General features: G+C 36.8%; 1 protein-coding gene across 1 annotated transcript in view; it reads right to left on the minus strand.

Moving 5' to 3' along the window:
• LOC307132656 (beta-1,4 N-acetylgalactosaminyltransferase 1-like) overlaps positions 1 to 25302 on the minus strand; it is a 41236-nt gene that overhangs the window by 13195 nt on the left and 2739 nt on the right. The window contains exons 3-5 of the mRNA XM_079827119.1: positions 23276 to 23305; positions 22935 to 23182; positions 20761 to 20804 (exon numbers count right to left, since the gene is read on the minus strand). Coding sequence (XP_079683245.1) covers positions 20761 to 20804; positions 22935 to 23182; positions 23276 to 23305 — 322 coding nt within the window. The remainder of the gene's footprint in view (positions 1 to 20760; positions 20805 to 22934; positions 23183 to 23275; positions 23306 to 25302) is intronic.

Below are 25302 nucleotides of genomic sequence, written 5' to 3' on the forward strand. Positions count from 1 at the left end.
ACGCTGGCTTGTAAACGTGAGCATCGCGATCATTTGGCGTTTGAAAAAATAAAACCCATGAAATTGTATTCATATGACATGCTGAAACATGTGCCAGTACCTGGGATGAAGACATTTAAACACGCGACGCAAGCAGAACACCTGCATGTGAACTCCTGCAGTGTTCAGGGCTATCATGGTTGTCATGTCAACAAATACACGTGCGCATCCCCTGATGGAGGATGACAGAGTTTACGACAGTAGTAGAGGACAATACTGTTTCCCAACTGTAGGGGGACCCCGAGAGCAAAACCTACCTAGTGCTGCTTCAATAATTACATAGTTAATGTAAAAATACAAAATAGAACCGTTCTCCATTTTATGTAATGTTTATTTAACATTAGGTGAAAAATGGGACATTTGATTGATATATATCAGGGCTCCAGTCTAACTTTTTTCACTAGGAGCACAGTGGCCCCCAACTGAAAATTTTAGGGGCACAACCAAAAATTTTAGGGGCGCACACCGTAAATCAACATGCTAACCAAATCTACTAATTTCCACTGTATTACTAATAGGGATCGGTATCGTTAAGGTTTTAATGGTATTACTACTCTTAGCGATACTGCTTATCGATCCGGTACTTTAACAGTATTCTTACCGGTTCTTTTTATTATACTTTATTTATTTATTTTATTAAAAAACAAAAACAATTAAGAACATAATTAACATGGCTTTATAATCTGAAAAGTAAAATATCTATAGCAAAAGAAACCGCAAAGTTTGAACAAAAATATAAAACATCTATTTGTAAATGGACCAGTGTGCAGGCATTCGGAAGGTCTGCTAACATTAATATTACAGTAAAGAACAAACCTACAAAGAAATCTAATAAAGTAATGAAATGTAAAATAACACTGCATAGTTTTCACTGTATAAATTGATAGATTAATGCTTATAAAAGCTAAAGTAATTAATTCAAGAGATGTGAATATTTTCTATTTGCCTTTTGTTCAATTCGAATGAATGGCTCAATCGTCAGCAGGTTTATTAGACGCTGCCCCTTTAAGACCGATCGAATGTAGAACTAATATCATATTCTCCTATTTCTCCAAACTATTTACACCCATTTAAGATATAAACTGTTAAAATAACTACTCTCCAATCCGGTCATTTTGACACCGGCTATTTGTTGTTTATTTGATGGTTTAGACGCGCACACGAAGCCTAAAATATTAAGTGCAAGTCGGTCCATTTCGCATCACACACACAAGCCGCCTAGAAGTTGGAAACAGCGTCTCTGGTGCGGATTATTTAATAGCTCTTTATTATCAAACACATCAAGCAGTTTATCAACAGTAGAGACTGCAGTTTACAACAATCATTGAATCTGACGTTTTAGGTTTAAGGAGAAATGACAGCAGCTGTGAAGGGAAGGATGTCGCGCTCGACTGAACACGGCTATAGGAATAGTTTTACCTCATACCATCTTTTTATAATTCTTGGTGGAAGCCAAAATCGAAAATAAAATTAGATTAATATCACAGCACATCCCTAAAGTTTAAGCAGACTAAACTTTTGTTTAGTTCTTGGCCATCGTCCCTCATTAAGCTGACTGTGGTGTTGTGTTCGCTGTAGCTCGTTCGCTTTCTCTCTCTTCTGGATTGCGAATGGCAAAAATGCATCACGGACAAATGGTTTAATATTCTCTCTCATATAGAAACGGCTGGCAAAGATAGAATTTGCCAGACATAACGTCTATCAATTATAATTAGTAAGTGTATTTTCTTAATTTCTCCAGTACCGACAGCAGGCAAATTTACTGGTCGCACATGTGCAACTGGATGTAAAATTCAGTCGCACACTCAAATTTTAGTCGCAAAATGTGACCATTTAGTCGCACTCTGGAGCCCTGTATACTGTGTATATATATACATATATATATATATATACTTTAGGGCTGCAACGACGCGTCGACGCGTCGGCGGCACATTATTTACGTTCTAGAATGGAACAGAAGATCTAGAATAATGGCAGCTTCTGCTCCCGGGCATAGTGAAAATGATCATTTATCATATAAAGCCAGACCGCGACATTCAAAAGTGTGGGAGTACTTTAAACAGAAGCCGAATTAAACTGTGCTTTGTTCGCTCTGTAACGCCGGTTTATCACTGCGCGCGGTGGCAGAGCAGAAGCTGTGCGCGTGGAGAGCGGGAGCTTTCACACTGCAGTCATTGTTGCCAAGTCCGCTTTTTTTCCGCGGAATTGGGCTACTTCTACACTGTTGCCGCGGGCTGTCTCATGTCCGTGGGTTGAAGCAAAAAAACACACATATTTAACCCCCCAAACGCGATGTTTACCAGAGAACCTCCCCGAAACGCGATTGGGCTTGTTTTGGGCTAGTTTTGAGTAACGACTGGGTGGGTTTTGTTGTGTAAACGTGGCAACCCTGCTGCTAGTGTTCGTCTCGAGCAGCTGAACCGTGGTGCGTGTATTGCAAAAGACGGTCACATTTTCCGGGGTTCTTCTCCGACCCCAGTACGTCTCGTGCTTTTATTTATTATGGGCTGCATATATCTCCTGTTAATGCGACCCGGTTCCCCTCTGTCCCAAACACATATGCATAAAACACTGCATGAAAAGTGGGATTTTCGTCAGTATGTGACACTGTAGATTGCCGTGAAACTTCAGGTTTACGACTGTGCACGGCAATTTGCAGGCAACACCGAACGTGGGCCTTGCTTGGCAGTTGTCCCCCCATGACCCCCCCTCCCCTTAATTCTAGGGGAGGCTTTATCATGTAAATGAACATGCTGTGAGCTACACAAATGCAAATCAGAGTAGCAGCAGGGGGAGTTTTATCTAGGTTCTGAATTTTTTTGACTAAAACAAGTTTAAAGTTTAAGTTAAAATGTTAACTTAAATTTAAGTTAAATGTACTCGTTTTAGTTCACATTACTACATTTTTAGGGCAACCAGTTTGCTCCAATTTTTTAAGTAGATTCAACTTGTCCGGGCTCACAGTGTAGATTAATTACTCTGTCATTAGCAATTACCAATGTTATGTAAAAAAAATATAATACAGGACAGCAGTGAAGACAGCAAGACAATGAACCAAAGCACACAAATAAATCAAGTAAAGCATACAGTTTACATACCAAAATAAATTTTTCTGTGCACTGTGCACTGTGAATGATTTTTTAAATGGCTATTAATCATAAATGTGAAAAGTACAAGTTTGTGTGTTGTAGTGGGATCCGGTATTTATCCCAGTTCCTGATTAACCCTTAAGATACAATTATATTAATTGCAGATAAGCAGTCTTGTGCTGTCAGGTCAGTATTAGGTCTAAGCCTACACTAGCTCGTTATCTCATACCATTAATCTAGTGATATGAACATCTCGTCCCTTAATGAACAATACAAAATCAATAAACAGTCAATAACCCTTGTAATGAGACCATACTCACCACCCGGTGGTTTTTCTCAACGATGGTTGCTTGACCCCTTGGCCGTGTCAGATGTGATAAAAATGCTCTATCTATTCTTTATGCAATTGACTTTATAAGCTGAGGTAAAAAACTGAAAAATACTTTTTCTTTATAAAATGAAAATTTATTTATACAAAAGATAAAAGTACTGGTTAAACAATGATCCAAAAGTAATTAGCAAAATAATAAAAGGTTACAGGTTATAATACTTCAGCTTATCCAATCTCAGACAATCATGAATGAGTGGGTCAATATAAAGGTTTGAAATACCTGGTATGCAGTTTCAAGCAATAGATGTAAAAAAGTAACTTGTTCTCGTCCGAGCAATACAAGTCAGAATGATACAGCAGAGCAATGCGAATAAAAATACAGAGAGAGAGCAATTCTCAATGATGGTACATCAATCAAAAGAAATCGAAAAGGAATGCACACCGACAGAAAAAATACAGGGGTATTTATACCGAACTGTTTACATATTAAGCAATCTGGGTTCTTTCCAAAGAGGAAGTCTATTTTGTCTGCAAAGGAAATCAAGTGTGTCGATATCTTGTCATCTTAGTTACTCTTGTACAGACGATGCTGGCTCTTGCAGATTCTTCCATACTTTATGGTTCTTCCTTCCTTTTCTCCCCGTCATCTTAGGATGTCGTTTAACATGAGTGTGGGTGTATAATTCAGGAAGTGTTTTCGTTAGTTCATTTATACTCATATTGTAGCTTTCCCTTACACCCCCTCTTGCACTCACGGAAATACTTTTACTATTAACTTTGTCAGGGTATATTACGTTCAATTCATCCAATCTAACATTAAAAACATAGACAGTAGGAAGTACATAATCCAAACAACACTCATGAAACCGATACCTAGTCTCACTCTCTTTCCAGAAGAAACCAATCACGAGAGTCCCGTACTGTGCGGACAGATTCTTAACCGTCTCCCGGTACCATGTCTTCGACACGGACATCCATCGGAATGAGTTCCTTCTCCTCGGGGCTCGATCCATTGCCATCAGCACTTGCGGAGATAACGCCAACTCGGCACCACTCTCCAATATGCTTTCGTCTACCATCCTTGGAACCCAGTGGGCTCTCGACAGACGTACAAAGCAGAGCTGTTGGATCGAGCACATAGACAAAGACAATTTGGCCGTTAACACGCGCCATCCTTGTACAAAACCCCGGAACAACCATTTTCCGCCATAGATAGGTTTGAATCTCCGCACAGCACCGTCCTTTCGAAATAGTTTCTCTGTGTCCAATCAAAAGCTCAACAGCTTCGTCTAGGTCTACAATTATCCATTTCATGTCAATAATAAAGCTCAATGCGTGATAATCGAGATGATGAGTGCTCTTTGGGTCAGTAAAATCCGCCATCGCTTTATAAAATGTAATAGATCTTATTTCAGCCATGTAATAACCCTGTTTGATTACACATTCTGTACAAAAATTCACATACATCAACATTTCTCTCTTATAAACTATTAATTTCAAAGGATAACAATATTTTTCACATTCGTGACATCTTCTCTGCATTGCCCCGCCCGGTGTCTTTATCATTATAGGCACCTAATGTAACACACAATCATAAAACAATAAATCATTTATCATGCCCTATCTAGGATAGTTAATTCAAAAATAAAAGAAAACAAAAATAAATCAACTTATCGTTCTATTAATCATAATAAAAGAAGCAGAGAGAAAAAAAAATAAATCAACTTATAATGTTGCCGTTAATCATAGTTCATTCAATGACAGAAAACCTAATACCTCTAAACCAAATCAATGTTAGATGATGGTAGATTATGTTAAAGAAAGAAAAATCAACAAAAACAAAAAGAAATCACTTATCAATCATAAAGAGTGAAATCCTCTTTGTTGTCTGCTTTTATTTGGCCAGAATAAAAACAGAGAACATTTTAACATACTATTAAAAATTTACTATCAATTACTCGTAAATCTGTTTTAGTCTATAACTCAAAAAAAAATGAATAATTTGAGCAATAGATCATAAATTTTCAAAAAATTGTTTTGAAAGAAAAAATCAAAATACAGAATATTCGTCTTCTTCATCTGTCGTCATCAATGATAACAAACTAATACAATTCAAGTTCCAAAAAACGTCATATCTTCCTATTTACCAAACTATTTGGAAAAATCTATGGAGAACTAAAATTAATGAAGACCTTATAAAAGTAATCCTTCTAATTTCATAATAAAAATAAAATGAAAACAACTCATCATGGTCTTAAAAATAAAAATGATAAACAAAATCATCTTGGTCTTAAAACATAATGAAATGAAAACAAAATATCCCCGACCCTTGTAAATAGAGGGCAATGACTCATTTTTTTTTTTTTTTTTCATGAGTCATTCTCCTCCTGTGTTCAACTGTGTTTCAACAACACCAAAATTTACAATTATCTAAAAATTTGAATAATCGGCTGTAATCATTAATGCCCACAAGAATTGAGAGCATGAATAATTTTGGCTCTTCAGTGTGCCGAGAACTGGCAGCCATTATAATTACTAAAAAATACAAAACTGCCAGTTTTATCACAAGGGGTCTAAGCATATTATTTCTCTGATAGCTTAATGCGATCAGAAAAATGTATGTTAGGATAGCAATCACTATTCCAACATATTTCAGCCAAAAAACGTCAAGATAACATCTAGCGAAATTGTATACAAAAATTGCGCCTGCAAAAATCATTACCGCAAAAATGCCTCTTTGACCAAAAAGTTTTACATATCTAGCGCTTCTCAACAGCTGTGATACTAAAATCAGAACTAAAGAAAAATCATCCAAAATGTTAAAAAGACCTAGGCTCAAACACATTAGCAAAAATTGTTGGCGGTGATTATAGAACAGCCCAGAAATCCAATACATAATTAACCAAAAGTTTATAATAAACATACTCACTATATCGCGGTTCGCTTGTTCTTGGCTGGGCCAGGACGAGCTTGTGTTTGAGCAATTTAGATAGGCCATTATCTTTTTTTTTTTTTTTCGTAATGACCGCTGTTGTAATTCAGTTATGTTCAGTCACCTTCCAGTGTCAGTCTGTGTCAAGTTCACTAGTCAACATGCCATGCTTATAAGGCCTCGAGGGGCCTTTTAAAATTGCGTAACTCTCAGTCTTCAAACTTTTCCATCCTCAATGTCAGAGTCGAACTCGCTTGCAGAGAGAAGCGCTTTCCGGTCCTTTAAGGAACCGTTCAGTTTCGACAGTCGATTGCAAACCAATCCTAATTTGGAAAATTTAATTATCATAACTGTCGATACTGTCACTATAAAGATGACAGCCAGGCAGATTACCACTATTTGTATGTAAAACCATGATTCTACGAATAAATCCCAAATGGAGACAGCAAGCTCCTTAACATTATCCAAAGCCCACAGAATCGCTTTAGTTTGTACTTTCCAATAAACCGTAAATAGATTCCCTGTATTTGGCCTTATTAATTGAGATGAGAAGTCTGCAGAAAACATAAAATGCGGGCCCATTGAAAGGCCTTCCAGGTAATCGTCGACTAAATCAAAAATTCCCCCTAGCTCAAGTTGACTTTTCACCATAGATGAAAATGCACATTTTTTCATTATCTGATTTTTTGCTATCAACATTAAAGGAGCCCCTGGCGTAATTTGACTTATATCTTCCCATCGTTCCTCACTTCCAATCTTGTCTTGGCCCAATTTCATCAAGTCTTTAAATGTACAATATAAGTGTTCCCCTTTATACATCCATGTTATATTAGGGCTGAACATGTCACCTGGGGTTTTAACAGTCCATTCATCGAACATCTTTTTGTCGCAAGCCTGTTCTTTACCCGGAAACCACAAATATTTCTCCTCTTCATCCCTTCTAAATTGAAACTTGCCAACTCCAAAATTCCATGAGCTTGATGTAATTTTATTCACGTCCTTTAAATAGTCATCAGACCGTAGACTATGCCTAGAAAAAGGACTCGATCTTTTTATATTAAAATTAGATGACGCCATCAATACTTTATAATCCCTACCATTGCTACCCCGATGTTCGCTAGGTTTCAACATTGGTAAATAGTATTTATTACTCCAATAACCATGGGTCAACACTAATTTGTTTAGTCCTATATTTTATTTATTATTCCTATAAGATATAGAAATTGGGAATATGTTCTTATTTTTGCTCTCTTGGAACGTTCTCCAAGTGACTGTTTGGCTAGATATCTCATCCAATCCCATTGCTACAGGGAACACATCCCAAACTCGGTACTGGAAGTTGGATAGTCCAATCCATCTTAATGTACCTTTATTCATTCCATCACTATGATTACTCCAAATACCTTGATTTGTATGAGTCCACCGAAGTGGGCCCTCAATTGCCAAACAATAAAGCACTATAGCGGATCTATATTGTTGATCAGATATATTAGTTAGAATATAACTCACTATCCCTGATGCATTCGCTAGTTCTAACGATATTCCTGCTCGTGGCGCATAATCCAAAGTCAATGGGTGTAGTCTACTACCCCCTACTCCGTTTTTCCACAATGTGTCGTTAATCGTCCATGTGTCTCTCTTTGACTCGGCCTTAACCATTTCATTGTTTGCGTCTTGATAACTCATCCAAGAATGCCACAGCTTGATGACCTCAATGCCATACTCTTTAAATTTATCGTTATCCCATTCGGATTCACTATCCAAATAGCAGATCCAGGCACTAGTCGTACCATATTCCGTTTTACAATGTATATCTAAATTGTACCATAACTGGTTTTCAGGTTTATTACTCAAAAACGTATTTTTAGTCAAATATGGGCAATCTTTTCTGTTCTCACACAATGCAAGTGGCACAACCTTTTTCTCACATGTCACCCAGTCTAACTCTGCATAGGCTGGTTTGGGTCTATTTTTAAACACCCCCAAAATTAATACATGTGGCTTCAGTCCTATTGGCCAATAACTTTTCTGCACTGGGTTGCTCAAATCTGCATTATTCCACGTGTTCTTAGTTATTTTAATTTTACTAGTAGATCTAATTTTTCGTTTTTTGTTTGCTCCAATTACGCTGTCATTTTTTATTTCCATAGGTATGGCTCTTTCTATGCCACTTTTTCCCATCCAGGTTTCCTGCACTGTAGTACTGACCTGTTTAGTTAAACAATCCCATTTGTCTTTTTGCGATACTTCCACAAGAGGACTATTCCATATTCTGTACACATGCGACCTGAACGTAAGGTTAGTTATATCTGAAAAATTATAAACCAAACCCTTCAATTTTACATGTGTCTGGTTATGGGCTTTTAAACTACTCCATTGTAACTTTGTTTTATTCTTTATTACTTTATTCCCATAAAGAACTGGCCCTTTGGTTGCACTGATTCGTTTTGTACCCTTACAATTCCAAAAAGATTTATCTATTTTAGCAATAAATCCCTTGAACATTTCCCTTATCATTCTTGGCCCATATATTTCGCCTTTTAAAGTTACATTTTGTTTATAACAAATTTTACTAACTATTCTTTCAATTTCAGAACACGAGGCTACTCCTATTTTACTTTCTTTATTTTCTACAGATATGCCCAAGCAAACTATGAAAAAACTTATTAACAACGATATTAGTGACGCAACCAGGAACAGACTTAAGGTTCTCCTTTTTCCTCTCAGCGTCCTCTGCTTTCGTCTCGTTTCCGTTCCTTTTCGCCTCATGTTGCTGCAAAACAGAAAAAGAGACACAGAGAGACATGTCAACCTAAACTTTCCCTAACTGCTTTCTGAACCAATTGGTTACTTTGCTCAGCGAGTTAGTTTTAGGGATCACTGATCGTTCCACATGAACCCCCTCTATTGATCTTCCAACCCCCATGTAATCTGAGGAAGTTGTTAGTGAGACTTTCACTTCCCACTCTATACTGTGCTGTCCAGGTTCTATTTTGACCTTTACTATTTCTGACCCTGTAAACGTCCTCTGACGACGTGCTTGGATAGTAAGGTTTGTTTCCCAGACATAAAAACTATACTCTCTCGGCATATAAATAGGGAATTCTTCCTGGAAAGACATTTCTTTAATTACATCAATCATTAAATCGTATAATAATTTTTCCTTGTACTCTCCCTTTTCTTTACAGTTCACAAGACCATCCCCGTCATGCAATGATTCTTTCACCACTTGTTTCCATAGATTCAGGTCAGTGTCTCTAGACAAGGTTTTGTCCAGAACTTCCCCTTTTCGGAACGGGTCGGAATCTAACGGTATTTGTTCTCCACAAATAAACAGCCTGTCCCATAAAAATGCCTTTTCTTTGTCAGAGATTAAGGCTAATGGGTTCACTTCCCATTTTTCCATAATTTTACCATGTTGGAAACATCCTAAACTGGTACTACTTTTCCTAGTTTGCCATACTCCTTTCTGGCTGGTCACAACCATCCAGCGTTTTTTCAGAAGAATGACACACTTGTCACACCTTTTAAGTTGTCCTTGTTCAACTAGAACACACTTACACTCTTGGCCTCGTAGATTAAATTTTAATTTACAATCTACACAGTTTTTACAACCACAATTCCCAGTGGTTAGTTCGTACTGCCAAACGATCCAATTCTGCGTTTTTATCCGACATGCTCCACAGATTGAAATGTCTCCGATTGCACATGGGCCAACGGTTCTTTCACTACAGAACCATTTTGGCACAGTTTCCACCTGCGCTTTAAGCCAGGTGTGGCTTTCCCTCATTTCTCGAGTTCCTGCCCAGAGGAGTTTGCAAACTTCCTGTTTGCCACAGATCACACAGTCAGTTGGTCTCCGTCGGATAGAGGTAGTGCCCTCTCGACTCTCTCTATTCCACGTTTTCACCAAAAAGGATTCACTAAAATCTTTAACAACTACTACAGCGCCCTCCGTCGGATACTTAAAATCCTGCTGAGAGGTCACTCGCTGTTTGTTCATTATAGTTTTCTTAGTCTTTGCTCCCCACAAGATCTCTAACTGACCAAATTCCGTTTGCTTCAAGTTTAACGGTCGTATTTGAAGTTAATTCTACTACCTTATCTTCAGTTCCCGTTTTACTTCGAAAACGTCCCTGTTTTTGTTTTAATAAGATATAAACTTTTTGGCCTACCTTAAACGGATTTTTGCTTGTGTCAGTCGGTTCAGTAATTTGATTTGTTTTTTAAACCCTATAATTCAGAAAATGGAGGCATTCTGGAATTAGTAGGTCCCAGTCTCCTAGACTCTGATTTTTAATAAACCAATTTTTACATCTTTTCACACAATTCTCAGCTATTCCATTTGAACTTGGCTGATATTTAACTGCTTTAATTAAGGTGATACCTTGTTCTTCACAAAAGTTTTCAACCTCTAGCCCTGTTAAATTATGTGCATTATCTCCACGAACACGGTCTGGCGCACCTCTGTATTTTATCCAGTCCTTTAAGCTATTCACAACCACTGTGCTCGTAGCCTGTGGACATGGGTATATTTGTGTGAAATTTGAGCAATTGTCTACTATCACTAAGAAATAAACCTTATTTCTCTTCGTTTTAGGTCTCAAGGGACCCGCGAAATCGAGGCTTATTTCGACATTCTCTTTTTCAGTTTTGATTTTTCCAAAATCATGATATACACTGGTCATTACCTTCCTACAATCAGGACAGTTAAGCTTGATTTTGTAATAGCTGGTTTTCAGGTTCTGAACATACAAACCCATTTGTTGGCAGTATTTCGCAATATACGCTGTGGAAGGATGCTTCAGTTTATCGCTCAGTTCTTGCAATAGGGTCCCCTCTCTTGCTTTCGTAACTGCTCGCACTCGAATGTATTCATCGACCTTTCCTCTTGCAGCTTCCGTTTTTTGAACACTGTGGCTTGTCTTATTCAATACTCTTGGTTTAGCAATCTCATAGTTGTCTTTAATATTCATCCATAATTCTCTTTGTGCTAAAGGTTTCCCTTTTGCATTATGGAATTCATTCTGTTGCCCTATGTCCAAATTTTGAACTATACCCATATATACATATTCACTGTCCGTTACTAGTATACAATCTTTATGATTGTTATCTTTCATATGTGAAATTGCTCTGTCCACTGCAGTTACTTCAGCTTCCTGAGCACTTTTACTATCCTCCACTTTTACTATCTACCTTTCTCTCTATGGATAATTTTTCCATTTAGCTTGACTAAGAAACCCCACCATTCTTGGCCTTTTTCTGAACTACCATCAGTAAAGTAACACATTTGTTTCGGGTTTATCATAGTCTGTTTTTCCTTTTTAGGCGTTTTTTTTCATTTCTAAATTCAATCTGTTTATCAAAGATTAATTTCTTCCATTTCGCCCATGTAAAGGTGTGAATCATCTTCTGTTCATTCACAAGATTTTTGGCTTCTCTTACCAATAAATCTATACCTTCGCCTTTAGCTACTACTATTATCAGTTTCTCTGCAGCTAAGGATTTAATTGTCAGTAAATTTCTAGCTAGCGTTGCTAATATGTCAACTGATGACATATTTTCATGCTTTCTTTGATTTGCCGGTTTTTCATGCGAAATGAACATCACTGGTGATTTTGGGCTACCTTCATTATACAAGATAACTTCCATTTCCTCATTCGTGTTATTTACTTTAACTACCAGGTTCTTATCAGGATCTCTTCGGATAATCCTCCCTGAGTTTAAAGCCATTTCTATTAGGTCACATTTGATTTTTTCTAGGTTTTCATCCCATTTAAAGCTATCCCCGGCTGTGGCTTTATACAATGTTTTCGCTTTCGCACTATATCCTGGAATTAAATCTCGTATGAAATTTAATCTCCCTAGCCAGTTTTTGCAACTGTTTCAAGTTTTTTATTTCTGTATTTTTTAACTCTTTAAGTTTTTCTTGGGTTGATTGTGCAATTCCCCTTTCATTTCCTGAAATTTCAAACCCTAGAAAATTGACCTTCTCCTTCCCCAACTCTAGTTTTTTCAGATTTAACAGGAAGCCAGCTTCTGCTAATCTGCCAATGGTGTCCGTTAGGACTTCCATATGATCTTTTACGGTTTCCGTGGCAATTAATACATCATCAATGTACACTGTGACAGGTAAACCTTCCAAAATTTCCGATATTATTGCCTGGAATACCTTAGGAGGGTTGCAGAACCCTTACAAACGGTTAAATATCATCTGTTTCCCTTCAAAGGTGAAGGCCGTACGTGGTCGGCTTTCTTTAGCCAATGGGACTGACCAGAACCCATTAGCTAAGTCTATTTTAGACAGGATTTTACCACCTTGCAGGCCATTTGTTGCGTCTCTCGCATTAATTAAATACCTGGTGTCAGGTACTGTTACTTTATTTAATGCTTTGAAATTTAAACGATAGGTCCCATCCGGTTTTTCCATGCTTTGAATTGGGCTGTTGGTGGGACAATTTTCCTGTATACTTATAACCTTTTTATGAAGCAATTCCCCTATAGTTTGTTTTATTTCTGCATATGCAGCTTTATTTAGCGGCTATTGCCTCTGTGGTGTTGGGATTCCTCCCACTATAGTATACTCATATTTATCTGATAACTTCCCACAATCGTTTTTACTTTTTGCGCAGTTATTTTTATATTTTTCGAGTAATTTTCTTAACTCGTCTTTTGGTAGTAGAGTCTCGTTTACAACTCTATTTATCTCTTGCCCCAGGTCGACTGTTTTAAGCCACTTAACTTCCCTGATCTCCTCAGGAACCTTCTCTGTCATTTCTTTAACGAAAATAACATCTTTCAAACACATTAAATTTGAGCTGCCTAATATGCAATGCAAACCTTCCCAAAGATATCTATCTCTAGTGACAGGCCCCATTTCCTTACTAAATCCATACACTCTATATTTGCTTTTTCACTAGGCCTGAGCTTATGTCGGTCATTTGATCGGAATTTATCTTTTTGAAAGTTAGATTTTTGTTTGTCTCTCGCTCTCTCCGCTGGTCTGTTCCTTTCTGGTCCTGAACTGTCTTTCATTCTTTGTCTTCTATTTGTTTCTCTGTCATATCTTGCTGCAAATTTAGACAATTCTGACCAGTCAGTTTCCGCCCCCCAACTTGCAATTTCTCTGCAACCTGGTAGGTCTACAACTATCTTTTTTTTTTTTTTTTTTTTTTTTTTTTTAATCTGGCTAGCATTTTTGTTTCAGTCCAGCCTTCTCCAGCCTTTTCAGATAAATATGGCCACAATCCTGTGGTTTTTACTATCTCTACTTCTTTCCTAAATTCGGCTTCCTCATTTATTCCAATTACTTTTGAATTATGATCTTTTAATGTTTCCAATCTTAGAGACAACCCGGTATGATACTTAATCATTTGTTCAATCAGTCTTTTTGTGACATTTAACGTTTCCCCCAATTCAGCTACCATCCTAGCTTTGGCCATGTTCTTTTCGCCTTCGCCCTGTAATCTCATATTCTGCAGTAGCTGAATTGAAGTGACGCTGTCAGTTTTTGCCTGTCTTTTCGGCCCACGCCTCAGTTTAGGCCTTACTTCCTCATCTGATTCTGAGTTTACTCTTCCCTTTTCCTGCCTAGAGATGGCTGCCATTAGTGACAAATCTATTTGAGGCTTAGGAGGAAGTAACTGTTTCTTGCTGCTGGTCTCCTCTCTGTCATAAGTTGAGTACTCAGATTCAGACAGAGATTCTGAGGATTCTTCTTCATCCTCTATTTTCCTTTCATATTTTTCTATTCTGTAGTATCTTTCACTACTCTCCCTGATAAGCTTTCTAGTTTTATCAGGTTTTAATTGTTTTCTGGGAGCTTTGCCCTTACGGGGCGGTAGCTCCTGATGTGTGTATTCTCTCAACTTCCAAATTTCGTTGTTAGTCGGTTCTTGTCTGTCGTTTCTGTTATCATCTAACAGCATGTAACACAACGATTTCTGCATACAATCTAATTGTTCTGCTAACATATCTATTTTAGCCTTTGAACCTGTTCGATTCGATTGAACAGAATCGATTTAAGTATTATTCAGTATGATAATCAGATACTTAATACTTTTTTGGCCTGGTCCCTTTATATTTGTTAGGTTCGAATATCCTGCTTTAAGAACAAGACCGTGGTAGGTTAAGAACGTTCTTCCTCCCAAACTGTCATGTTCTCTTTAATGAGAGCTACTTAGCCCCTCACGAGATTGGCTTCTAGATTTTTTTGTAAATAATTTTCTTTCTACGAGGTATTTCCTCATCCTCACTATATTCTGAACCAGAACTTTTATCAGATCTACCTTCTACCCGTATTCTGTAATTATCTTTTACTTTTTCTTTCCGTGGATGTTTAATACGGTCTAAACTCATTTTTTCCAAATTCCCATGATCCTCCCCCCGTTATCAGAGGCCTGAATCTTTTAAGGAAAGCACTATTTTTAGGAATCGCCCCTGCCTCCATTAGCATTATTCTACTTCCTTCTTTTAAATGGTCCGCATCTCAACCCGTCGCTCCCTCCCTGTCAGATTCTGATGGGGTAGGCGAGTTTGCTAAGACCAATGCTTCCGTATTGGGAACACCGTTTTTAATCACTCGTATGTTAATTCCTTTAACAATTGGAACTGTGGTTTCACTGTCTTCAATATCTATTATAATTTGTTTTCTTTTACTCGATTCCCCAACCTTTTTGACTAGTTTTCGTAAACTTTCTACATTAGCGGTGTATAAAGTGTTTCTAGTGGTTAACATTTCCTCACTTCCTTCATATCCCGCATTTTTTAGTCGTTTAGTTAATTCATCTTGGGAGAGCAAATTGATATTAGTTATATTATCCATAGCTGTGTATCTGTTTCCTCTCTTTTGGTAATTATCCTTTTACATTTGAGGTCCTAGTATTGGGTACTCTCTTGGTCCCACAGCGCTGTCCTCCAGATTTTATTACCAGTTTTAACAACAGAAATATCTTTTCTCAGGCGTCCCTGAAATATATTACTGAAGTTAAAAAATGCGGAAGTTACTTTCCTAGTAGCTTCCTCTCTGTGCTTTGAGACTCTGATGGAGCATTTGAATAAAAACGCTTTATTGATTTAAATTATTATTGTTCACTCGGATTCTTTTTAGGTTTGTCAATATTAAATTATATTAATATTAAACAATCCCGGACGATAGCCCCCATGTAGTGGGATCCGGTATTTATCCCAGTTCCTGATTAACCCTTAAGATACAATTATATTAATTGCAGATAAGCAGTCTTGTGCTGTCAGGTCAGTATTAGGTCTAAGCCTACACTAGCTCGTTATCTCATACCATTAATCTAGTGATATGAACATCTCGTCCCTTAATGAACAATACAAAATCAATAAACAGTCAATAACCCTTGTAATGAGACCATACTCACCACCCGGTGGTTTTTCTCAACGATGGTTGCTTGACCCCTTGGCCGTGTCAGATGTGATAAAAATGCTCTATCTATTCTTTATGCAATTGACTTTATAAGCTGAGGTAAAAAACTGAAAAATACTTTTTCTTTATAAAATGAAAATTTATTTATACAAAAGATAAAAGTACTGGTTAAACAATGATCCAAAAGTAATTAGCAAAATAATAAAAGGTTACAGGTTATAATACTTCAGCTTATCCAATCTCAGACAATCATGAATGAGTGGGTCAATATAAAGGTTTGAAATACCTGGTATGCAGTTTCAAGCAATAGATGTAAAAAAGTAACTTGTTCTCGTCCGAGCAATACAAGTCAGAATGATACAGCAGAGCAATGCGAATAAAAATACAGAGAGAGAGCAATTCTCAATGATGGTACATCAATCAAAAGAAATCGAAAAGGAATGCACACCGACAGAAAAAATACAGGGGTATTTATACCGAACTGTTTACATATTAAGCAATCTGGGTTCTTTCCAAAGAGGAAGTCTATTTTGTCTGCAAAGGAAATCAAGTGTGTCGATATCTTGTCATCTTAGTTACTCTTGTACAGACGATGCTGGCTCTTGCAGATTCTTCCATACTTTATGGTTCTTCCTTCCTTTTCTCCCCGTCATCTTAGGATGTCGTTTAACATGAGTGTGGGTGTATAATTCAGGAAGTGTTTTCGTTAGTTCATTTATACTCATATTGTAGCTTTCCCTTACAGTGTTTATAGTTAAGTCAGATTGTGTTTTTCTGTAATTGTCATTTAAATTGAGCTCACACCACATTTTATGAATTATCAATGCAGATTTTCAAGAGGTGGTTTCCTGGACAGGGTTTAAATTATGCCAAGACTAGGCCTTAATCTAGTTAATCGTGAGTTAAAAAATTGTTGCCTGGAACAAAGATTAAGCACAGATTACTAACACCTGGACTATGAGTCCTGAACTAAAATAAACTGGATTCATTTACAGTTTTATCTAATTGCTTACACACAATTTCTGAAAATATGGCTCCATTTCTTGTAACTCTACACACAAAACATCAGACATCTCTTGCAAAAGCAACACTTTGTGCAAAACTATTTTAACTCTTCCAAAAATGTTGTTTTTGCATATATCTAACTACACACAAATATGCACAACTGAAGAATTTACAGTTGAACTGAAATCAACTGAACTGAATCAACACTGAAGTCACTTGAGCTGAATATTGACACTATATTGGCTTGTTAGAGCCGGTTTACAGCAGAATTTGTTTTGAACTTGTTACTGAAACTGCTATGAAAAAATATATTTTGTTGTATGCATATTCTTTCTTTCTCAAACGTTAGTTTTGATTTCTAAGTGATCAATTTATGTATAAGTGTTTTCACACATGATCATTAGCTGTATGGGTCCTCAGTAAATTAATGTGGCATTTAAATGGCAAAAGTCATTCTTGTCTCTATAACTTATGGCTTCCTAAAGACACGTTTATGGGTAAATAAAATATTAATAATATAAATAAAATGAATATCAAAACATATTTTAAATATAATGAAGTAATTTTATTATAGCACTCATCAGATGTTCCTGGAAACAAAACAGAGACAGAACAATATAAACAAACTATACAACAAACTAAACACCAAATTACAAAAACATTATTATGTGAAAGTGAATAAAGTTGTGTGTGTGTGTGTGTGTGTGTTTTCAGTTATAAATATGTGCTGTGTAAATTAGCCTATACTTTTAGAAATTATATATAGCCTAACTTTAAAAAACAAACAATAACCCATATAGATAAATTATAATAATTGTATAATATTAAGCATTTACTTAATATACATTGCAACATTAGGCTACTTTACTCTAGCACAGTAGTCAGTTAAGCAATTAATTAATATCTTATATTAATATACATAGCCTAGGCTACATCTAAAGGTAAGTCTGCTTTAAAAAAAAAAAAAATTTACACTTCGACATGTACAGAATGTGCGCGTTAAGAAACACGTTCAAATGTGTCTTCTTAACATGTTAAAACTGTGCGTCGACTGTGTGTGTATGCCTGTTACACGACCAGAATGTGCGTGTCTACACATACAAAAGAAACACGTAAAAAATTGCTGCGTTGACGCGGAAAACAGGGCGTGTTGAAACGGTCTTAAGTCACGCGTTTCGTATAAAGAGATTTGGCCCCGGGCGCGTTCCATATTAGAGCCCTAGACCAATCACGTGCGAGGTCGAGGTCATGGCCATGACGCGTAGAAGACGAGCTTTAAGCTTTTTAGTTTTTTTACATTTCCTATGTTTTTTGCTGCTTTCCTTTTTCGCGATCAACAATGACAGGATACCGTCTTCAACTCAATCTCTGCATGGACGCGACAAACTTTTTGGACTCATTTTCAGGAGGCTGTCTTCGTCTTCACAACTCTGAGGCAAACTGCAGGCGCTATGAACCACAGCATGGGTAATGTAACGTTACGATTTAAAGAATATGCTTTTATTCAGCTGTATAAGGAAATGGATGCGTTAATAGATCCGAGCTTAAAACTGCACATTTTGTTTACACAGACTATCCTCGCCTCATAACGAAGCCGTGAGCTCTTATCTGCTTGGAGCGATTTCCGCGAGTCCAGATTTAACCGCTGATCAAGACGACATTGTGTGTAACTTAAGTATAACTTCTGTTTTTCTCATTCCTTGTTTAATTTTACCGTGACTGTTTTTATTAATACCAGTCTCATGTAATTGTTTTCCAGCTGCCTGTAAGACGTATTATGAATCGACACGCCGGAGCTTCAGATACAAACAACCTGAACTTACATAGCAGGCGGAAACTGCAAAGTTTAGCTCGGAGTCGATCAAGAAGAAAAAGGGTAAGATTTATTATATTAGATCCGTTTTTTGTCAATGTGAGTATTTTTCAGGTTGCTTATTGTCTTTATGGATGGTATTACAGTTGCTGGAAGCGAGAGTGTGCTGGATGAGGTGGACATTTGGAAGTCCGCGACCATTGAACTCATGTCTGATGAGGAAGACGGCTTTGTTGACGGGGTGTCTGGATGGATTGTGCGGCCACCGCCCTCTCGCAGCCTGGAGCTCGACGAACTTTACATTACATTACGAGACATTACTGCTGCACTGTACATAGTTGTGTGTTTAACAATAAAGCTCTTTCTTTGAGTAAACCGCTGTGTTTTATAAATTAAGCCCTTTCTTTGAATGAACTGCTGTATGCTTATAAATGAAGCCCCTTGTTTGAATAAACGGCACGGTCCGTATAATTTTCCCATATATTCCTTGATGGTATGAATACTTCATAGCACAATAACATTAATATAAAACAAATTATTACAACATAAATTATATATTTATTATTATTATTGGGGTTTACATTTATAATGAGCCAGGGGGACCAATAATGATTGGTTTGCAGTGATCTGCCAACCAATCACGAGAGATTTTTCTTTTTTAAATGTAGTGGCTTCAGCCAATAGTGAGTGAGTAAATTCAAGTCAGGCTGTTGACTCTCTGGTTTCGCTGCTATTCATATGCAAATTAGAGGCGTCGCACCTCCGCGGGCTCTCTCAGCGGGGGGCTCTCCACCTACGTCATGGTTCGTTTACGACAATTTGTGGCACAGACGAACGCGACGTTCGCTGCCTCTAAATTGTCGAAAACTGCCGAAAATTAGGGAGATTTCCGGGAGTATACAGGCGTTTACGGGGTCGAAAATCCCACTTTTCATGCTGTGAAACATGCTGTATATAGGTAGTTTGCACTTTGCATGATTAAAGTAACATTAAAGTTAAGATATGCCTCTAGCTTTAATCATTTAAATGTGTCTTTGAAGTTTGGGCAAAAACTTCTGGCAGCTTTAGTCGTTGTTTATGCACATGTATCTTCAAAATAGACGACTAGTTATACATTAAAACTATGCTGAAAGCTCCTGTATGTGAACCTTTTGCAGATAAATACAAGTGCATTTTCGTTTACTATTGACACAAATCAATAAGTAAATCATACTCAACTACTAGCCTATAGTAAACACCTTTTCCTAATTAGGGTTAGGGTTAGGGTTAGGGGTATACTCTGTATACATTTTATGATGAATAGTATCATTACATATTATGTTTAAAAAGCTTCTTGTGTTTATATATTTCATTATAAAATGGCAAACTATGTACACTACCCTTCCTGAAATACAATTAATATTGTCATCATTCATTGATTTAATGTTAAAATAATATACAAATTCACTACCCTCTTTGAAATACAATAATCAGTAAAAAAGAATAATAAGATAAATCTGGAAAAATAATCGTTAGATTAGTCGACTAATCGAAAAAAATAATCGTTAGATTAGTCGACAGAAAAAATAATCGTTAGTTGCAGCTCTAATATATATATATATATATATATATATATATATATATATATATATATATATATATATATATATATATATATATATATATATATATATCCTCACATTTTTGTTTTTAATGTCATATATATATAATATTTTATTTTGTATTTTATAGCATTGCCTCCTCATTTCAGAACAGAAGTTTTAGAATATATTTCTTAGTAACTAAAACCCACAGCTTCATTATTAGTAGAGAGACGCTGCCAGGTAGAATTAATTCACACGCAATCGCTCTCTAACTAATGCATTCATATAAATGTAATCTTTACTGTACTACTTTATCTGTATCTGATTTAGAATGAGAAGAAATCTGAGAAATGTAGCAACCCAAAGACAAAAGAACTGATAAAAATAAGCTGTTATGTAGGAGCAATTGTCTTGTGGGCAGCACTGTGTCGTATGCCATAGCTGTGCACAAGGAAACCGGTCGCATTCGAGCTTCAGCTCGAGGTTCATGCTTATTTCATTAATGACGTCATCAGCAACTAGTCGACGTCGACTTGACTTTGATCACATACATTTGAACTAAAAAAATTGGACGTACCTTGTACAGCTTCCTCTCCTTCCCTCTTGTTTGGAGTGCAAGACCTGAAATTATATGTATATATTAGTGCTGTGAATCGATTAAAAAAATTAACTACTTAATCGCATTTTTTCTGAACTTAATCATGATTAATCACAATTAAAAAACATTAGAGTTTTTTATGTTTTGATATTGTAATAATTTCAGTTGCTCTCCAAATTAATGTAGAAACAATTTAAAGACAGCATATTTTAAATATTTGTTGTAATGGCATCTTTTTATGAATGAAGGCCAGTATCACTGATACTAATGTCTCTATGAAACATTAATGGCGTTACATTACAGTATCTGAAAGCTACCAATTTCAACATTTATTAGGCTTTAAAAATAACAACTTTTAATTTAATTGAACTTAAAACAATCTTTACATTAATTAACCCATTATAATAAATGTATTTACCCATGGCCTTCCCTGTTAGACATAGTCTACACACAAATTGAATAAAGTTATCAACACCTTTCTTAACTGCATAAATAATAAATAAAATATAGATTAATCATCATTAAAGCTACAATTTTCTCTGGTCCCGTTGTTCTTTGATGAACATTAAGGACAGACATCAGTGCTGCTGTCACTTTAAGATCGGCTGCTACCAAACATGACGCGGATCTGACGCGCTGTCCCGCGCATCTCATTTTCTCACAAGTTCATTTAAGACGTTATTTAAATAATTAAAGACTCCTAATATGAGAATACTCTACAAAACTGGCATTTTGGCAAAATTCTCTGTGTTGTAGGGATGGCTCGAAACCACAATTTTGGCTTCGGTACAGTATCACAATCTAATACCGAAGTACCGATATTAAATCAATATCATATAGGGTCTGAATTTTGGTGCGGCTATTGCGCATAATTTAACTCAATCTCGCAGGTTTGAGGTTTATAAAGCGGGAAATTAACGCAAATGTTTATTATTAAATGAATCAACAAGTAATTTGGAAACTTTCTTGTGCAAAGTAATTTCAGCAATACTCCCTTCTCTAGCTCTCAAAATGAGCAAATTGCTTCTAGCTTCAAAAGACATCACACATGCACTATAAAAGCAATCTGCGCGCTCCGATTCAAAACTTAAGCTTTCGTTTCGGGACAGCTGACGGAAATCACTGCCCACGTCTTTTTAAACCTCATATAGCATACCAAGAATACAGACTACTTTGCTGTTATTAGTACTGTAGTGTAACTGTTGTTTAGTGTTAAATTAGGCCTGTTGTAGTTGGGTTAGATGGTTTAGGTTTTACTATGAATTTGTTAAGTAAATTGTGTTTTGTATTTATTTATATTTATATATTGAAGGATACTTTAAACTTTTAATAAATTGTTCAATTGAAATACTTTTTTTTTTAAATGTCCAATAAAAAGCCATTCTTTAATGTCATCCACCTTGTTTTGTGGCTCTTTTTTTTTTTTTTTTAAGTATCGGTTTGGCACCGGTACCGTAAAAAACCCAAACGATACCCAACCCTAGTTACTGTAGTAAACACTGCACAAAGGTATTGCTCTCTACAACATCGATTAATATGATTTGCCTTTTGCTTGACTATGTTATCAAACAGCTAATAATGTGTTGCTAATGTTACACAAACCATCTGCCTTCTAAAAATCTGCATGCTTAGAATTAGAAATGCTTTGAACATCATAGAAAGTCAGTGGAGAAAGTTCATCATAACTGTAATATACATAATTCATTCCCTATATTGTTAAAAGTAGCCGATTTTTCATATCAGTAGAAAAATATACTGGAATAACATGGCTTCTCTTTAGACTCCCCTGCTTTGCAGCATAGCAATGATGATATGCTAAAGCCCGCACATTGACATGACACCAGTGATTTTCGACCAAAGTACTCAGCAATGGTGTTGACTTCATAAAGCATATTAAAAACACCACATATACATATAAAAAAGATTAAAAACTTGATTTTCACCACATGGGGTCTTTAAATACTGTCCTCCCATACATTTTTTTTATTTTCTGAAAGGGAAACTCCTACAAATGCATATGCAATAAGGTCAGCTGCAAAAAGTCTCCAAGCCTTTTCATCGCAAATTTTCAACTGCATGTCTTTAGTAAATCGCAAGCTGTTACAGTAGTAAATCTGGTTTACATGAAAAGTTAACGGGAAAGCTATGCTTACCTGGAATTAAACTTTTTCTTAGAGGAGCTACGTTGAAACTGGTAGGATATTGGAGAGGAGAATTAGCCTTGGCGATAAGATTTATGTTTGTTAGGGAAATCCTGTTCAACCTGAGTTGGTGTTGATTGAACTCCTGTGCTCTGCGTTCAAGGATGTCATTCAGTTGATCTTCTGGCACAAATTTCCTGGTGTGTTCAGCTCCTTCACAAGAAACATTTTGACTGGGCGAAGGTCCAAAGCTGTGGTGTCTAGTTATTCCATAAACATGACAAAAAGACCCCAGGTTAGGTTGACCATCTTAACCCGATGTACTTAATAGCAAAACGTTATTGACAATTTACCTTGAGACCGTTTCTTGCTCAGGATTGGCACTGTTGAACAGATAGTCAACAGATGTAGTCACTTTGCTAGTTTATAAAAATACAGCTGTTCATGGTTCGTTCATGTTAGTTCGCATTAATTAATGTTAACAAGATTTAAATAATGCATTAGTAAATGTTGAAATTAATATTAACAAAGATAAATAAATGCTTTAAAAGCGGAGTTCATTATTAGTTCATGTTAACTAATGTAGTTAACTAATGAACCTTATTGTAAAGAAATCAATCATCTTGTTAAGTCTGACTTCATGGTTTCCTGGTCCAAACGTTCAATCAGATGCTAAAAGCAAACAGCAAACGGTGGTAATACAGTCCCTGACAAAAGTCTTGTCGCTTGTGTACAAATTGACCTGAAGTGCCACTCAAGATTTTTTTTACAAGAAATGGCTCATTTTAATCCCAACAGCTTTTGTAATAATGTTTCAGTGCAAAACAAAACTGTCCCATTGAGTCAATTTTTGCAAAGACATAAGTGTTGTCGCCTTGTCATATGAGCTTCACCTTTGACTAATAATGGATCAATTAGGTCTCAGGTGTGTATAAAAATAACCCCAGTACACTAGACATTCACATCAACTGCAACTAGACCTCTGCAAACATGCCTAAGATTCACCCTGAGACTAAAGTTTTGATTATCAAGAGGCTGAAGACCAGATCCACTGCTGATGTGGCAGACACCTTCAATGTGTCTCAGCGTCAAGTACAGAGGATTAAAAAAAGATTTGAAGAGAATGGAGACGTTTTTGACAAGCCCAGGTCAGGCAGACCCCGCAAGACAACTGCTCGAGAGGACCGTTTGTTGGCTCGAAAATCCAAGGCCAGCCCATTTTCCACACTGCAGCAGAGCTCCACGAGACCTGGTCACCTGAAGTCCCTGTGTCAACCAGAACAGTTTGTCGGATTCTGTCTCGAAATGGCCTCGATGGTCGAATCAGTGCCCAGAAGCCAGCACTAAACAAAAGACAATTGAAAAACCGTGTGGCATTTGCCAAGGTCCACAGCCTGCTAAAAGGATGGACGCTTGAAGTGACAGAAGGTGGATTTTTCAGATGAATCTTCTGTTGAATTACACCACAGTCGCCGCAAATATTGCAGGAGACCTACTGGAGCCTGGAATGTTGTGTTCACCCAGAAAACAGTGAAGTTTGGTGGCGGAAAAATCATGGTCTGGGGTTACATCCAGTATGGGGGTGTGCGAGAGATCTGCAGGGTGGAAGGCAACATCAATAGTCTAAAATACCAAGCATCTTAGCTACCTCTTATGTTCAACCAAAAAAGAGGCCAAATTCTGCAGCAGGATGGTGCTCCATCGCATACTTCCATCTCCACATCAAAGTTCCTCAAGGCGAAGAAGATCAAGATGCTCCAGGATTGACCAGCCCAGTCACCAGACATGAACATCATTGAGCATATGTGGGGTAGGATGAAAGAGGAAGCATGGAAGACGAAACCAAACAATATTGATGAACTCTGGGAGGCATGCAAGACTGCTTTCTTTGCTATTCTTGATGACTTCATCAATAAATTGTATGAATCCTTGCCAAACCGCATGGATGCAGTCCTTCAAGCTCATGGAAGTCATACAAGATATTACATTTGGATCTCACAGCACCACTACTTAATTTGCTGACATATGTTTGTATTTGCAGTAAATTTGTTCAATTTCTGTATAGGCGACAAAACTTTTGTCTTGCCAAAATTTGCCCTTTCTGTCTTGATTAAATGATAAATCTTTTTTCAGTGAAACTAATTTATTTCAGTGCATTAAACATCATTTGGGAGGGTTTTAGCTTTTCATATGAGCTATTTCTAACACCAATTGATTAATTAAAAGTCAGGTTAATAGCAGGAGTTTCTACAAAATAGATAAGCGACAAGACTTTTGTCAGGGACTGTAGACACTCATGGTGTGCTGTAATACTATTTAAAAACCATTATCCTCTCCATACTGAAATCCCATATGCAGGGGCGGACTTAACCATTAGGCA

The sequence above is a fragment of the Gobio gobio genome (assembly GCF_949357685.1).
Source record: "Gobio gobio genome assembly, chromosome: 1".
In the NCBI taxonomy this organism is placed as follows: domain Eukaryota; kingdom Metazoa; phylum Chordata; class Actinopteri; order Cypriniformes; family Gobionidae; genus Gobio; species Gobio gobio.